The sequence below is a fragment of the Perognathus longimembris genome, chromosome 2, assembly GCF_023159225.1.
Source record: "Perognathus longimembris pacificus isolate PPM17 chromosome 2, ASM2315922v1, whole genome shotgun sequence".
NCBI lineage: Eukaryota > Metazoa > Chordata > Mammalia > Rodentia > Heteromyidae > Perognathus > Perognathus longimembris.
The window spans coordinates 25162772-25179378 of NC_063162.1; the positions used below are offsets into that span (position 1 = coordinate 25162772).

The following is a 16607-nucleotide window of genomic DNA, read 5'->3' on the forward strand; positions in this document are numbered from 1 at the left end:
TGAGCATAATAAGGAGGCCACCATGGCTAGAGTCCTCTTGAAGACAGGAGGGGAAACAGCTGCAGAGAGGCAAGTAGCTAGAGTTTGCAGATTGGCTGAGAACTCCCAGAGCAGCTGTGGGAGCTATCTGAAGCCACAGCAAGTTCTGCCCCAAAAGCAGGAACAAACAACCTTGGAGCCCCTACAAGGTTGGGAGTCGTTTGGTGAACCTCAGCAGCCAGAACAGTGACCTCCTCATCTAAGGAAGGTATCTAAGGAAGGGCATTGCAAAGCTGGGGAAGCAGCCCTAGATAGTGGCAGCTCTGGTCCTGCCTTTGAAAGCTTAAAAGCATGCCTCAGCTGGGCGCTGGTGGCTCAAGCCTGTAATCCCAGCTACTCAGGAACTGAGACCTGAGGATAGTGGCTCAAAGCCAGCTGGGGCAGGAAAGTCTGTGAGACTTATCTCCAATTAACCACCAGAAAACCAGAAGTGGCACTGTGGCTCAAGTGGTAGAGTGCTAGCCTTTAGCACAAAGAGGCTCAGGGACAGCACCCAGGCCCAGAGTTCAAGCCCCACTACTGACACCACCACCCCACGCCCCCGCAAAAAAAAAAAAAAAGCATGCCTGAATAGGATCAGACTGTTCCCAAGTGATTAATTCTGTTCCTAAGGACGAATGGAGATATCTATCTATCTCTCCATTTTTTTTTTTTTTGTATAAGGGCAAGCTCTGGGTCTCATGGTAGAGTATATATATATATATATATATATATATATATATATATATATATATATCATGGTAGAGTATATATATATATATCATGGTAGAGTATATATATATATCATGGTAGAGTATATATATATATCATGGTAGAGTATATATATGTATGTATTTAGTAATATAAAAATAAGCAGGATGTACACTGGCCCACCACACCTGTAGTCCCAGATACTCGAAGGGATGAGATAAGGAAGATTACTTGAGCCTAAGCAATATAGTGAGACCCTCCCCCCATTTCAAAAAATAAAACAACAATAAATTGCAACAAAAACATCTTAACACATATACACATACACACGTCTAATCTACATTTACCAGGAATCAAACTAGGAAAATGTGGTGGTCAATAATGAAGAGAAAAATCAACTAAAACTGGCCTAGAAGGCTGGAATGAGAGTTAAGTGATATAGCATCTGCCTGGAAGTGAGTACTGCAAACAAAACAAAACCCAAACCCAAAATGCTAACCCAGAAATAATACAGACAACAGAATTAGCATATTACAATGATATTCCATATGTACAAAAGGTAGAGGAAGACATGAAAATGTTAAAACAAAAAGACAAATGGATGATATTTTTAAAAACTAAAATAAGCTGGGTGCTGGCTGTAATCCTAGCTACTCAGAAAGCTGAGATCTGAGGATCATGGTTCAGAGCCAGCCTGGGAAGGAAAGTCCATGAGACTCTATCTTCAGTTAACAACCAGAAAACTCGAAATGGAGCTGTGGCTCGATGCGGTAGAGTGCTAGCCTTGAGCAAAAATGCTCAGGGACAGTGCCCAGGCCCTGAGTTCAAGTTCTATGACTGAAAAGAAACATCTTCAAATAGATATATTTATCTACAGATGAAAAATGTTTGAGATGAAAATTGTACTGGATGGGATTTGCAATGGCTTAGACACTTCAGAAAGAAAAAATAATGTAGAAACACAGCAATAGAAGCTCACTAAACCAATGTAGACACAAATCCAATGTGTATCCTACAAAATTAAAATGAGCGAGGGAAGGGATGGACAGGGGAGGGATGGGTGAGAATGTTGAAAGGGGTGACAATGATCAGGTAATATAGTATTTATAAACTGCTTTGTTAAGTGGCTTCTCCTTTGTACAACTACTTAAAGTTAATACTAATAAAAAAGAACTAAGTGAAATGCTGAGAGAAAGAAGACCGAAAAAGTTGGAAGAGTGTACCAGTGAGCTATGAGACAACTCCATGGGGTCTAATTTTTGTGCACAATGGGTTCCAAAACAAAGAAAGAGGGGAGGGGACAGGAAAAAAAAACAACAAAACCTGGGACTGGGAATATGGCCTAGTGGCCAGAGTGCTTGCCTCCTATACATGAAGCCCTGGGTTTGATTCCCTAGCACCACATATATAGAAAATGGCCAGAAGTGGTGCTGTGCCTCAAGTGGTAGAGTGCTAGCCTTGAGCAAAAAGAAGCCAGGGACAGTGCTCAGGCCCTGAGTCCAAGGCCCAGGACTGGCACACACACACACAAAAACCTTGAAGGAATAATGGTTGAAAACTTTTCAAATTTGATAAATACTATGAATAAGGTGCTAAAAGGTTGATGAACCCCAAGTGAAAATCTCTTCTATTGCCAGCACCTGGCTTAGAGTTGGCACACAATGTCTGGTAAGTGCTTGGACACATTTGCTACTACCTGTGCTGGGTGGCTCTCTGCTTTCTCTGGTTCTTCTTCCCTCCCTTCTGCTTCGCTCTTGCTCCCAGTGGTTCTTTTTTTTTTTTTTTTTTTTTGGCCATCCTGGGGCTTGCACTCAGGGCCTGAGCACTGTCCCTGGCTTCTTTTTGCTCAAGGCTAGCACTCTGCCACTTGAGCCACAGCGCCACTTCTGGCCATTTTCTGTATATGTGGTGCTGGGGAATTGAACCCAGGGCCTCATGTATATGCGGCAAGCACTCTTGCCACTAGGCCATATCTCCAGCCCTCCCAGTGGTTCTTATTTGCCAGAGTTGATGCCCTCTAGGCTAGTAAAGTCCAAGATCACAAGGCTAGGAGCTTGTGCCTGCTTCAGGTTTTGTCAGTCCCATCTCCAGTGCATCTGGGCACATCCAGAGTTTTAGCGACCTAAGGGAAAATATCCAGAGTTCGGTCGGCACAGACCTCCCAGGGTCAGGTCAGCACAAAGTGCCCAAGTTGGGTTGGATGTTGTCTTCTTGCCTGATATGTGACTCAATAGAGAAAGTCATTCATGCTCACCTCTGCATCTGCTTTGCTGTGTGCAGCCGGGCTGGTCACTCCCCTTCTCTGAGCTACCAACAAGGAAGTGACATGTGGATATAATACTTTCTTAATCCCCTTGACCTGACCCCCTTTCTCTTTGATGTGCCTCATCCTTGCTAATGGGTGTGTGTGGAACCTGGAGAGGGGAAGGCCGGCAGGCAGGCTTCACAAGCATGGTTCCCTGGTCCCCGCCAGACTGCTCCCTGGAATGGATAGGTCCAAATTCAAACTCATTAACTCAGCAGGCCATGTCTTGAGTTCTTTTTTTTTTTTTGGCCAGTCCTGGGCCTTGGACTCAGGGCCGGAGCACCGTCCCTGGCTTCTTCCCGCTCAAGGCTAGCACTCTGCCACTTGAGCCACAGCGCCGCTTCTGGCCGTTTTCTGTATATGTGGTGCTGGGGAATCGAACCTAGGGCCTTGTGTATCCGAGGCAGGCACTCTTGCCACTAGGCTATATCCCCAGCCCCAGAGTTCTTTTTTTTTTCTTTAAGAGTATGGCTTCTGGAATCCCCTGCATTCCAATGGCAATGTCTCCTTCTCTCCCTAGGGAAGATTCTGAGTAGGAAAGTGGATCCCTGGAAGTATTGGTGATGGTGAGGAGTTAGGTTGTACTATCCAGGGCAAAGCCCTCAAATAATAGGAAGGAAGCAATGCTGGAACTGCCCCCTTCCTGGAAGCACCCAGGGCCCAGAGATGGCACATGCTCACACACGCATGTGTTTGAACATGGGGATGGGCCAGGTGGGGCGGAGGGTCTAGGACAGCCCCACGTACCCGGTCATTGAAGAGCTGCCCCTGGTCTAGGCCTTATCTCCTGCAGACCTAGCTACCAGGAAAGCCTCCAAGAGTCCACCACTCAGAGACAGTCTCAAGTAAAAAGATGAATTTATTGGGGAAGTTCCGATGGACTGGTCCCAGGTTTCAGAAAAACATATAACACAGAACAAGACAGTGGCACAGAGACTTACTTCCGGAGGATTTCCAAGTACCGACTGCCGGGCTCGGGTCGCCTCCCCTGGCGCGGGGACTCAGGCTCTGCTATGCTTCTAACAACTCCCTTTCTCACCCTCTCCCCTGGTCACCCGACCTGCAGGCAAGGCCAGGGTGGAGTGGGGGGCTCAGGAAAGACCTCAGGTGCACGGGGCCATACGAGATCGCTTTACTTCCTCCTTACCCGTGAAGATTCGAGAGCGAATCTGATTTATTAGGGAGGGGCAAAGGCTGATATGGTGGGAGGTGACGGGAGAAAAGGTGATCAGCCAGAGCGCTGACGATAGGCTGGGCTTGTCATAGGACCCCCTCATGAGCTAATGTCACTTGGATAGCGACACCCCAGGAGTGAAAAGCCCGCGAGAATGGGGGGCACATGGGCTGGCGAGAAAGTTGGGGGCTGGTTGCAAAGCCAGTTCTTCTGGTTCCGGACCCAGAGAATTGTGGCCTGCTTCCGCATTCCCCAGGGCTGGGAGAAGGGCGGCATCTCGGGCGCGCTCTCCAATGCCCTTCCCCCTCAAGGCCAAGGCTGAACCCCAACAACCGACAAACCAATTCAGCTCCAATGAAGAGCTGAATTGGGACACCATGGGGACGAGAGACACAAAACTCTAACATGTGGCATGGCATAATGGCGCCTGAGCTGGCCTGCCCCTAAATAGGGTCAGGTCAGGGGGCAGGGTCACAGGAAGCTCCCAGTTCCAAGCACTGTACAGACAGGTTCAGTAACCTATAGGCTGTGCCTGCCCCTGTCTCTTGGGATTCAGGAACTCCCATTACCTGGGGATGGGACTTCCCTTCTTGAAGGAATCCAGGCATGCCCATCAAGAATTGGTGCACGGATTCGCGGGGAGGGAGGCACTATTGTTAACAAGGAGGGAATCTTCCCAGGCCTCTGAGCAGATGGGGCTGGGGAGACAGTAGAAATGGAGCCAGCTCTTTCACTGGCCAGATCTGACCTCCATATTACAGCTGCTTGAGTGCCTCATCCCGCAGGGGGCCTTCACTTCTGGACTCTCATTCCCAATCAACACACACACCAGAATGTTCCAGTGTCTTCTTCTGTGCCTCCTCTGGCTGTGGCTCTTGGATGGCCAGGTCCATTCTATTCCCCAGTGAGTTACTGCATCTGGGTACAGTGCCTGGAGCCCATCAGGTCTCAGTAAGTTAACAGATGCCATGCTGGGATGGCAGGCATTCTGCCTGTTTTTGCCTTTTGGGGTGTCCTCCAGCTTCTCTTCTTGTAGGAGGGGCTGGTGATGATGGGGGAGGACCCACACCAAAGCTGGAGGGTGTAGTGGGGACAAAGCCCACCCAGTCAGCGGGCAAGCCCAGTTAGCCCACCGACCGTTGTCCGGAATTAAGAGCCCACTGCAACAAAGTTGAAAAAAGGAAAACAACTTTATTGAGAGAGTTCCTACACTGACCCGTCAGGGCCGGGCAGCACTAGCTCGGGAGTAGATACTGCAACCCCGTCTGATCTTAGAGGCTAGCTTTTATAGCAAAAATCACACATTTAGGCCTAGCCACACACAGGTGGTCAATGGGATTAAAGCACATATAGAAAACTGCATAGTCATACCTGGCCACATGCAGGTGGCCAATAAGGCCACAAGTTGTCATATAGTTTCTGCTTAAAACTAACCTATCCTTTTACTCTAAATTGGGGCCCGCTGATAGACAAATAGGATTACAGGTGGGCTTAAACCCCCTATGCAGGTGGTTGAATGAGATTACAACATATTTGTTTTTCTGGTTTGCTTGATCTTTGTTGCACCTCACTGCATTCTCTAAAAACAGGAAGGTTTTGTAATTAAGTCACCCTGGGAGATAGAGCCAGATGCTCTTTACATTCTGGGAATCTGTCCTCTATCAGAAGGTGGGCTGGGTGTTTCTCTGCAAGTAAGCAAAGGTCACACTGCCCCCGTCAGCTAAGATGAATGCTCTAAATTTAAAATGGAGTCATATTAGCTCAGGGTCCACTTCAAAGGAAGTTTCCCTCTCCTGGAGATACAGCTAGAAGGTGACCTTCTACTGCCAAGTGCATAAAGCTCATGCCATTGGGATGGGGAGACCTGACCCCGAGTTGTCCTCTAGGGGTAGCCCTACCAGTGGCCGATGGAAGCTTCCTGGCAGAAGCAATGTACTAAGCTTGCTCTGTCACAATCATGCAGAGGGAGCAGGTGGCCTGGGCTAGAGGGAGGGGGTAGGGAGGTCTGCTGGAGGGAGGGGCATGGGAGAGGAAATTGAAAAAGCAAAGGAGAGGGGGGACTTGGGGTGTGTGCCTGGCCAGGCGGTTGTTTAACGAGTAAATGTGCCTGGAACGCTAATGAGCTGTGTTCATTCATGGCGAGCTGCCTCCCAAATTGGGGAGCTCGCCAGGTTCTGGGGTGGAGGAACCAGGGATGGGAGCCAAGTTGGGGAGCTGCCCAGCTACTGGAGCAGGGCCTCCAGTGATGGGCTGGCAGGGGGAGTCTTTGTCCTGAGTCTGAGGGGCCTTCTTCCTTCTCTCCCTTCAAAGGAAAGGCCAGGCTTTGCCTGGCCAGGACAACTTGGCTCAGGGCCTGATTGGGTGTCACTGGCCAGGTTGGTCTGGAAACTTCCAGGGCAGGAGCTTGCCCTCCAGAGCCACAGACAAGGCTGATCTTGCACCCCTCCCTTTTTACCCCTTCTCACACCAGTTCTCCTTACCACCCTGAAGACCCCAGGGCATGTCGCCTGGTTAATCAACACTCTTCCCTTCTCCATAGGGGACCTGGCTTCCTGGGGCCTCAGAGGTTATGGGTGTGTGTGTGTGTGTGTGTGTGTGTGTGTGTGAGAGAGAGAGAGAGAGAGAGAGAGAGAGAGAGAGAGTGTTGAATGGAGCACTACTGGAGCAGAAGGCAGGAGACCAGGTGTTTTCAACCAGTGCTGCCCGTGTAGATAGGCCTACTAAGTGCCAGGTGCTGGGGTAGGTGTCAAAGTGAAGAATCATGGGGTGGGTATGGTTGGCCCTCCAGGGGTGTCAGGAAGGAGAGGAAAAAGCTGCAAGTGTAAAAAGAGCTCCAGCTACAAGGGATAAACAAAGCCGCAGGCACAGAGGAATGAAGATTTCACTGCCCTAGGCTGGGGAGACCATGGAGAAGGACTTGGAATTTGCAAGAGAAAGAGGATCCTGGCCCTTTCAGACTAGGCCTGACTTTGTAGGAAGGTTCCCTTCTATCATAACACGCAGGGACCCCTGGGAAAGCCCCCTCCTTGAGTTGCTGAATCAATACTCAAGAGCCCACAGCTCAGATAGAAGTCCTCCTGCACAGGGGTGCATTGTGTAGGGGTGGATGAATAATGTGTTTGTGTGTGTGTGTGTGTGTGTGTGTGTGTGTGTGTGTGTGTGTATACTAGTCCTGGGGCTTGTACTCTGGGCTTGTGCACTGTTCCTGAGCTTTGTATTAAGATAGCATTTAGCACTTGAGCCACAGCTTCTTTTCCAGAATTTTTTTTTTGGGGGTGCTTAATTGGAGATAAGTATCTCATGAACTTTCCTGGGTGAGGGGGGGGGGTAGTTTGAACTGCAATCCTCAGATCTCAGCCTCCTGAGTAGCTGGGATGACAGGTGTGACCCCACCAGTGCTTGGCAGAAGTGTGTGAATATTTTTAAAAGAACTCTTGGAAGCCTGTAAACTCGCCATGGAGGGGATGGCATATAGTCCACAGTTCTACTTGTATGTTGTCAGTGGAGATCCTGAAAAAATGTTATCCAGATGGAAAAGAAAAAGACAAAGCCTTGGGTACCTTGTGGATGATAAGGTTCTATATTTGTGAAGCCTATTGTAACTCCCTGCTAGCACCTAGGACAAACTTCCGGGGGCTCCAGGGGCAGCCCTTCTGGGACATCATAGCCACAGGTGATTCTTGAGTTGATCATCACCTCCTCTCCTCAGGCTGTACACACAGGCAGTCTTACAGTCATACAGCAGGTCCAGACTCAGTCCCGGCTCTGACCCCTAAAACTCCCTCATGACATAACTGTTCTTGGTTTGGGAAAGGCATGTCATCTATTCTGGGTTCAGAAGAATTTGTTCTCCACCTGTAATTCTCATTCTCACCCTCATTGACACCTACATCAGAGTAAGTCCCTGGCCACGGGGGCAGGGCCTAGGATCCTCTATGGGTGGGCATGGGGTACTTCTCAGCCCAGCAGGTTGCCTGGTTCCCTTCCAGCCTTCTCTGCTGCCCTGTGATGACAGGGCTGTTTCTTTTCATCTTTCCATCTGTCAGGAATGGAGGAGCCCAGGTATGAATGAAGGGAGATGTTTGCTGGATTCCCAAGATCCACAGACACCCTTGTCCCCTCCACCCAGTCCCACTGACACCCTGCCTCCCCCCCACCCCCAGCTAAGAAGTCCTAGCTAGAAAACTCCCCTCTGTGAATGTCCCGAGCAGGGCTAATTTCATCCCATTACTTCTGTTCCTGGGGAGAATTAGGGTGCTGCCATCTCTGGGAGAATATGTGTTGAAGGAAGAGAGGAGACTGTACTTGGCCTGGGGCTTTTGCAAGGTAGTGGCTTGCAGAGACCACCTGGGATCAGAGCCTTCCTTTCACCAATAATTGACAGCAAGTATGGGGGGGACTGGGACCTTGGGGGTGTGTGTGACCAGAGAAGGGTGACCCCAACGAAGGTATCCAGGAACACAGCAAAAATTTCTTTAAAAAAATCACCTTCCTTCTTTGGACTATCATGAACCCGCGTGTGCATGTGTGTGTGTGTGTGTGTGTGTGTGTGTGTGTGTGTGAGAGAGAGAGAGAGAGAGAGAGAGAGAGAGAGAGAGAGAGAGAGAGAGAGAGAGAGAGAGAGAGAGGTGTATACCCCCCCCCATACCCGGGCTGGTGGCGCCTGGAAGTTCCATCTTTGAAACTGTATGCGATTCATCAGCCCCCACCCCGCCCCCCACCCTCTTCCCCCTCCTGCCCCCCCCTCCCACTGAGTGGCGGCTGGGAGGAGGGGGCCGTGGTCGGGCTGGGGGGAGGGCGAGGCGGGGAGGAGTCTGGCTCTGGATGTGTGCTTTTTGCTTGATGGATGACTGGCGGGTGGGAGCGATGGTGCGGGTGTGAGGGTGTGTGTGTGTGTGTGTGTGTGTGTGTGTGCGCCCGCGTGTGCGTGCGCAAGCGGGGTGCGTGCGCGGGGCCTGCCCATTTTCCTCCTCGCAGCAGTCAGTTGGGAGCTGGGAGGGAGGGAGGGAGGGAGGGAGAGGAAGAGGAGCAGAGAGGAGCGGGGAGTAGATTGGCGCGTCCCCCGGCCCAGGGCGTCTTCCCTCCGTCCATCCGCAGCCAGGCGCGTGGCTGGGGCAGCCCGGTGGCCCTTGGCCCGCCGGGGCGAAGCGCTCCGCCCAGGGGGCTCCGGCGCAGGGCGCGGGGACTGCACCTGGAAGCCGCCCCGGACGGGGATGGTCAGCAGCTGCCGCCGTCTGGCACGGGACCGGTGAGGGCACCATGGCGCTGACGCCCCGGTGGGGGACCTTGGCGGGGCTGATCCGGCCAGAGCTCTGGCTGCTGCTGCTGTGGGCAGTCGCGTGGCGCCTGGGTGCCACGGCGTGCCCCGCCCTCTGCACCTGCACCGGTACCACGGTGGACTGCCACGGCACCGGGCTGCAGGTCATCCCCAAGAACATCCCACGGAACACGGAGCGCCTGTGAGTATGAGTCCCCGCCCTCGGCTCGGGGAGCCCCCCCCCCCCCCACCCCGGGTGGCCCTCCTACCCAGATAGATGCAACCGAGGGCCAGGGTGGGAGCCAGATTGCTGGGGTCCACGGGCCGGACAGAGCCAGCCTGTGGAAGCCCAGAGCCAGGGCGCTGCTATTTCCCTTGCTCGGGATTCAGAGCTGTGTGCGGTGGGCTGTCAGCTCATCCTCACACCTGCACCTCGGGTCCGCGCCGGCAGGCCCTTCCCATTGCACCAGCACTTTCCTCCAGGGCGCCTGGAGAGCAAAGCACCGGGAGAGACGCTGCCCACACTGCCGGGTACTGTGGCTCCTGGACACAGGGCGCTTGGGCTGTGTTCTGAGTGGTTGTGTAGGTTTGGACTGACGGCTTGCTGCCTGGCCTTGGGCAGCATGGGGCCACGGAGTTGAAGTTTCTGCTCTCTTCATTCTTCTCCATTGTTTACCTTGAGGATTTTCTCTATGCCAGGTGTCTGTCTGGTCGCCACCTTTCCCCCTGACAGCCAGCCCCAATCCAGGCAGACAATGGGACCTGAAGGCTTTGGGTTTGGGGCTTGGATCTGGTTAAATTCAGGATCTAGAGTGGGGGTGGGTGTGTCTTGGCCTGGGAGCCCCTTGAATAATAAGAGAAATCCCGAGCTTGGCGCAGAGACACAAGGTTAAAGATGTTGACCATGACAAGTCATAAAAAAGCCTAATTTCTTTCCACTGTCATTTCTCTTCTACTTCTAAATTCTTCAGGAAACTGGATCCTCTCTAGACATGCTGAGCTTTGTTGGTGTGTGTGTGTGTGTGTGCTTAAAGATCTATATAATTTTTTATTTTTCTATTTTGCAGACTAGGTGTCTGCGGGTTCTTAGCATCTATGGGCACCTTAGTAGTGAGAGGCTGTTTGGGGCCCCATGTGCAGGATGTGAGTGGAGGTTTCTGGTCACAAGCAGAGCCTTTGTACTACTCACACCGGTAAAAACACCAGGAGATTTTTTTTTTTTTTCTTTTTTCCAAATCAGGACTTGAGCAGACTGGCGGCTCCTTTCAAACCCACACTCTTGGGCGACTGCAGTGGCTCTCAGGAAAGGCTGATATATTTGGATAACTTTTGAGCACATTTTCATGGCTTCGGGCTGGTCAGAAGCTGACATCTGACCCTGGGGAGAGCTGTTGCCTGGATCAAACTTTGTACCAAAGCCAACAATTAGTGAACACACACTTTGGCTCCAGACTCTTCTTAGTTGGGGTGGAGACATTCTCAAGTTAGAGAATTTGCAATCTGCATGCAATCTAGATGGGAATGTGTGTGTGTGTGTGTGTGTGTGTGTGTGTGTGTGTTTGTGTTGTGGGGCTGGCAAAGGATGAGGAGGGAAGGTGTGAGACCAAACCCAATGTTCTTGGCAACCCATGCATTTCCCTGGGTAGACCTGGAGCAAAACTGAGCATCAAAGATCTGTTGAGAGGACCCCGAGGTTGCCGGGTCACCGCTAGGCCTGTTCCCTCTGGACCTACTCCCTGTTCCCTTTGCCTTGTCCACTGGGGCAATTCTCCTGCTGCTGTTACCCTGGCAGCAGCTTAGATGTGAGACACATGCGCCCCTCTCCTTTGCACTGGGATCTTGAATGTCCAAGTGTTCTCCATCCGTGTTTTCTCACGACCTTGAGTGTTTAGGATATTGTCTGTTGGGTCTTTATACATTCTTTACGTCTTTCGCAGTCAGATAGAGATGAAGTAAAAATTCCTAACCTAGAGGAAAGAGTTGGGGCTCTGGGAGTGATGACGGCACCTGGGTTGAACTCCACCTCTGTCAATGGTGAGCTGTGTGATTTCAGGTCTTCTCTGAGTCTTAGGGTCTTTCCATTAGGAAAATGGGATTGGGGGGACTTTCAGTCTTAGGTTCTTGAGAAGAGAGGAGGTAATGTGCAGGTTACCTAGTATGTTCTGATATTCACCAAGTGAGAGTCTAATGTGATAAAATAGTAAGAGCAGTCTCATTATTATTATAAGTATTATTATTTTATGCTGGTACTGGGGTTTGAACTCAGGGTCTGAGTGCTCACTGTCCCTTAGCATTTTTTGCTCAAGGCTGGTGTTCTACCAGTTGAGCCATAGCTCCACTTTCAGCTTTTAATTGGAGATAAGAGTCTCTCACACTGTTGCTCCTAGGCTGGCTTTGAACCGAGATCCTCAGATCTTGGCCACCTGAGTAGTCAGGGTTATAGGTGTGAGCCTTAGTGACTGGCTGTCTCTCTTTTTTTTTTTTTTAATTAAGAAAATGTTGGCTGAGCCAGGAAGTGTCATGGGTGCTGAGGACCCAACAAGAAGAAGGCACATGGTTGGGAGTGCTGGGCATGGAACTTTAACTAGAAACTCTGAGAGGACCAGCCAGCAATGTGAGGGAGCTGTGAGAACATTGGGACCATAAATCTTTTTCTGGGGTGAAGAGCTTTTCAGAGGATGGGATGCTCCCCCCGTCCTCCCCCCCAAGCAGAGAAAGCAGACAACACACACAGCAATAACAGCATGATATCTGGTATGATGATGCATGCCTGTAATGTCAGCAGTTTAGGAGGCAGAGGTAGGAGGATCAGAAATTCAAGGCTAGCCTGGGGAAAGCTAGTGGCAAGTCCATGTCTCAAAAACAAAAGAGAGAAAAGATCCAGTGGTAGAGTGCTTGTCTAGATTGTATAAGGCCCAGGGTTCACTCCCCAGCTGTCACAAAAAAAAAAAAAAAGAAAGAAAAAAGAAAAAAGGGAGTAACAGCATGAACACAAAGCCTGCAGCTGTGAGTGGGCCTGGTCTGCTGGGCAAATGGACCAGCTTGTCCCTGGGGCAGAATCACGTGCTGTCCATTGGATGTGAGAGAACAGGGCTGGAAAGTGGTCAGGAAGGGCTCTCTCTGGACTTCTCCGTTGGGGACTTGTGGTGTGGGAACCCAGGGAGCATTATCCCCGGAGGAACTGGAGGAGGGCTGATGTTCTCTGTGTGCACAGCTTCTGGGACTGGGATTCCATGTGGAAGGCAATGGGAGCCCCATCACCAGGCAGGTCACAGACGAGCCATTGCAGGAGGAAGAGAATGTCCTGAAAGAGGCTTTGGTGAGCCCCCAGGCAGATTCAAAATAACTGGCAAATGCTCTCTCTAATCAATACCAGTGTCGTGCAGTGCTGGAGCCTGGTCAGCATCTTCCTCAGAGGCTGTGAAATGTTCAAACACTGCAGTTGTGCATTTGCTTTTTGTCCTTTGGGCAGCTTCTGTAGCAGCCTGGGAGACCTAGCAACTTTATGATCATATATTCCATAATTCCTGGTTTGGCCCTATCCCCTCAAGTGGCATGAAATTGTCATTGGCTGTTGCAGTGACTTCTGGGAAAGAGATTGTGTAGGGCCCAGAGTGGCTGAGGAAATCAGTTCAACCAGAAGGGCCTCAGGGCTGCCCCCGCCGCCCCCCCAGAAGGAATGCTAAATAATTTACTGTAATGGAACAATTAAAATGTGGGAGGTGCTGGAGGAGGCCTGGGAAGTGGAAGTATCATTTCTTTGTAGAGAATCAGCCTCAGAGGGACCCCGTCAGAGCCACTATAAACTTTTTTTTCTTTCACTAAAGAACCTTGACTTTCAGTTTGATTTCTTTTCCTCCTCTGATTGAAAAAACCCGTCTGGCAAGAGGAATGGTGGCTCAGGTCTAGAAGCCTAGCTACTTAGGAGGCTGAGATATGAGGATTGCAGTTTGAAGCTAGCCTGGAAAGAAAAATCAAAGAGATTCTTATCTCCAACTATCCAGCAAAAAGTGGGAACCAGAAATGTGGCTCAAATGGTAGAGTCTGTGCCAGAGCCTGAGGCCCATACTTCATGCTGTAGTGCCCGTACCAAAAAAACCCTGCATAAATCCTTTAGGACTACAGTGCAGTATGCACAGAGAACACTTCACTTCTGTTTCCAGAGTACTTGTATTTGAGGTTTAGCATGCACGTAGAGGGCTCTGTGGAGGGGCATCCAAGCAAGGTGGGCTGGAGTCCTTGAGTAGGTAGGCCTGCTGGCTTCTGATTGCTCTCTTGCCTAGAACATTCTGCTGCTTGTCAGGTCTTGGGTCCTGCTCTCATGCTATTTTCCTTATGTCCCTTTGCCACATCTGGAACTTGTCCATCTTTCCCTGGCTCTGTGTATGTTATAGAGGCTTAGGAGGCCCATGACTCCTCTGGGCAGAGACCCTCTGAGATGGGAAGTCCTCAAAAGAGATTGCCAGGGCATCCTAGAACTGGAGAGCTTGTTTGAAAAACCAAATAATGACTGGATAGTGGTTGTGGTGATGGAGGTCAGGGGCCAGTGAAGCCACATCTGACACGATGGCCTGGCTGGTCTGGGCTATCTCAACAGAGATGGTGGTGTCTTGTAGCAGAGGTCTGCCTTCTAGCAGATGGACATCTCCAGCTCTCATAGGTGTTGGGGTGGTAGCAGTGTGCTAGGCTTATTGCTGGACCCTGTGTTATGTTTCCACCTGCTCTGAGACCCCACTCCCCACATGTAGAAAGGGACAAGGATGGCATATAGAGGGCCTGGTGGCGTTTGTGGCATGTGGCTGGTGGTCTACCTGCTGTTGGATGCTAGAAATAATACCTTCTATGCAACAAGACAGTGACTCACCTGGGCTGAGCTTGTGAAAATGCCTTGTGATTCAAGGCACTAATATTGATTGTTACTTGTGAAGCCCAAACTAAAGGTTGGCAGGTTTGGGTAGGGCAGAAGGGCTCCCCAGAGGTATGGGTTTGAGTGTTGGACAAGCTGCTCTTCTGGGTTGTCCTCTCTGAGTGTGTGACCAATGCCTGGGGGACCCCCTCCCTTTGCAGTCTGGAGACAGTGGCAGTTACTGTGGTGTGGCAGAGCTGTACAGCCCACTTGTGGTGGAGTGCATGGCACCAAGGGGAGTCAGACGTGGACCAGCTGCTCTGCAGGGTGGGGGAAAACCACCCCGTGCAACTTATTCATTTAAGGAATGGCTACTGGTCTGTTGAAATCTGTGCTGGGCTGAGCAGAAGAAACTGGCCTTCCCCCCACCCCCTCTCCAAGTTTCGGTCCAGTAAGGGAGAGATAAATGACACAATAAGAGAATAAACACATAATTGCAAATTGGGATAAGTGCTTAGGAGGAAAGTGCTTCCCAGAACCCCCATTTTCCTGCCTATAAAGTGGGGGTGGTGATGGGGCCTGTTTCAAAGGGCGGTCCGAGGACTAAGTGTGCACTGGGCCTGGCAGAGACAGCCAGTGCCCAATAAAAGGTGCTATTATCGTTGTTAAGACAGGGCCTGGTGGGAACTTGAGACAGGGTGCTGGATCCAGGCTTGGCCTTCCTCTTCCCTCACCAGGCAGCTGCTGGGAGCTCCCAAACACACAGGGCCCAGCTCCCCTTCCCTGAGCTGGGAGCAGGCTGTCGGTGGCCTAGGCCGCCCGAGGCGGCCAGCGGGGGCGGCCCTGCGCTTTCGGGGCCTGGGGCCTGGGGCCTGGCGAGGGCTGGTGGTGGGGACAGGCAGCTCCTGCATTATTAGGAGCAGACTGGCGGATGGGCGTTTGGCCGAGTTGCCGCCTCCAGCTCTGTGCCGGCATTAGCAGCTCGGCAGGGCTCTTGCTTAATGGGATTTTCTTCCCAAATGCTGTAATTATCGCCATACAAATACTTATTACCCCAGAGCAGATGACGGCCGGCTTTGGGCAGTAGCCAGGGAGCGGGGCTGTGCTCAGGGGGGTGGAGAATTGGCTCCTGTTTCTGAAGGAGCTTAAGACCCCCCTCCTTTTCTTTCTGGAACCCGCCTTTGGCAGACAAACAGCTGTTGGGCACCTGCCGTGGTGTGCAGAGCCTTGAGAGAGGTCGGTGTGGATCAGCTGCTCTGGGAGCTTGCAGCCGGGTAGGGGAGAAGAAACAAGCTGGGAGGCCAGGTGCTTAGTGGCTCACCACGCCCGGAATCCTAGAGCTTCTCAGGAGGCTGAGATGTGGGGACTGTGGTTTGAAACCAGACCAGACAGGAAGGTCTGTGGGACTCTAATCTCCATTTAAATCAGAAAGCCAGAAGTGGAGCTCCAGTGGTAGAGTGCCAGCCTTGAGTGAAAAAGCTATGGGACAGCACCCAGGCCCAGTTCTAGCCCTAATACTGGTACAAAAAAGAAAGAAGAAGGCCGTAACATCAGAACACTTAACATTAGCATAGCACTGTTATTGATTCAGTAGTTCATATTTAGATTTCAGTTGTTCCAGCAATGTCTTTTATGGCCATTTTTTTTTCCTTCCAGGCCAGAATCCTTCCTAGGATCACGGATTGAATTTAGTGGATATGGCTTTAGTCTGGTGTTTCTGCCTTTGGCTCTCTTGACCTTGATATTATTGCAAGCGAGGTTTTTGCAGACTTCAATTTGGCTTCAGCTGGTCTTTGCTCATGGCTGCTTACTGGTTACATGCTTTTACCAGGAATGCTGAATAATGTCAGTTTGTCCCACTATTGGAGATGTGGGCTAGATTTCTTTTTAAAACTTTTTTTTTTTTGCTAGCCCTGGGGTTTGAACTCAAGGTCTGGGTACTGTTCCTGAGCCTCTTTGTCTTCAAGGCTACTGTTCTACCACTTAAGCAACATTGCCTCTTCTGGCTTTTTCTGAGTAGTTTATTGGAGATAAAAGTCTTTCTGCCAGGCTGGCTTCAAACCACAATCCTCATAGCTCAGACTCTGAGTAGTTAGGATTAAAGGTGTGAGCCACCTGCACCCTGCTTGCCAGGTTTCTTTGTATCAGTAGGTAGGAACTGTTCTCCCTTACATTCTTAGCAAGTAGGATGATGTTTTGAGACCATACATATACCCTTACCCTCATCCAACTTTTAGCCACCAGTTCTATACTCATTGATAATTTCATAACCTTATCAGTTCTATCAGTCAGCATT

General features: G+C 50.7%; 1 protein-coding gene across 1 annotated transcript in view; it reads left to right on the forward strand.

Annotated features, from left to right (window-relative positions):
* The first annotated feature begins 8996 nt into the window (after window positions 1-8996).
* Window positions 8997-16607, forward strand: part of Slit1 (slit guidance ligand 1) — a 147183-nt gene continuing 139572 nt past the window's right edge. The window contains exon 1 of the mRNA XM_048338575.1: window positions 8997-9667. Coding sequence (XP_048194532.1) covers window positions 9468-9667 — 200 coding nt within the window. The 5' untranslated portion in view covers window positions 8997-9467. The remainder of the gene's footprint in view (window positions 9668-16607) is intronic.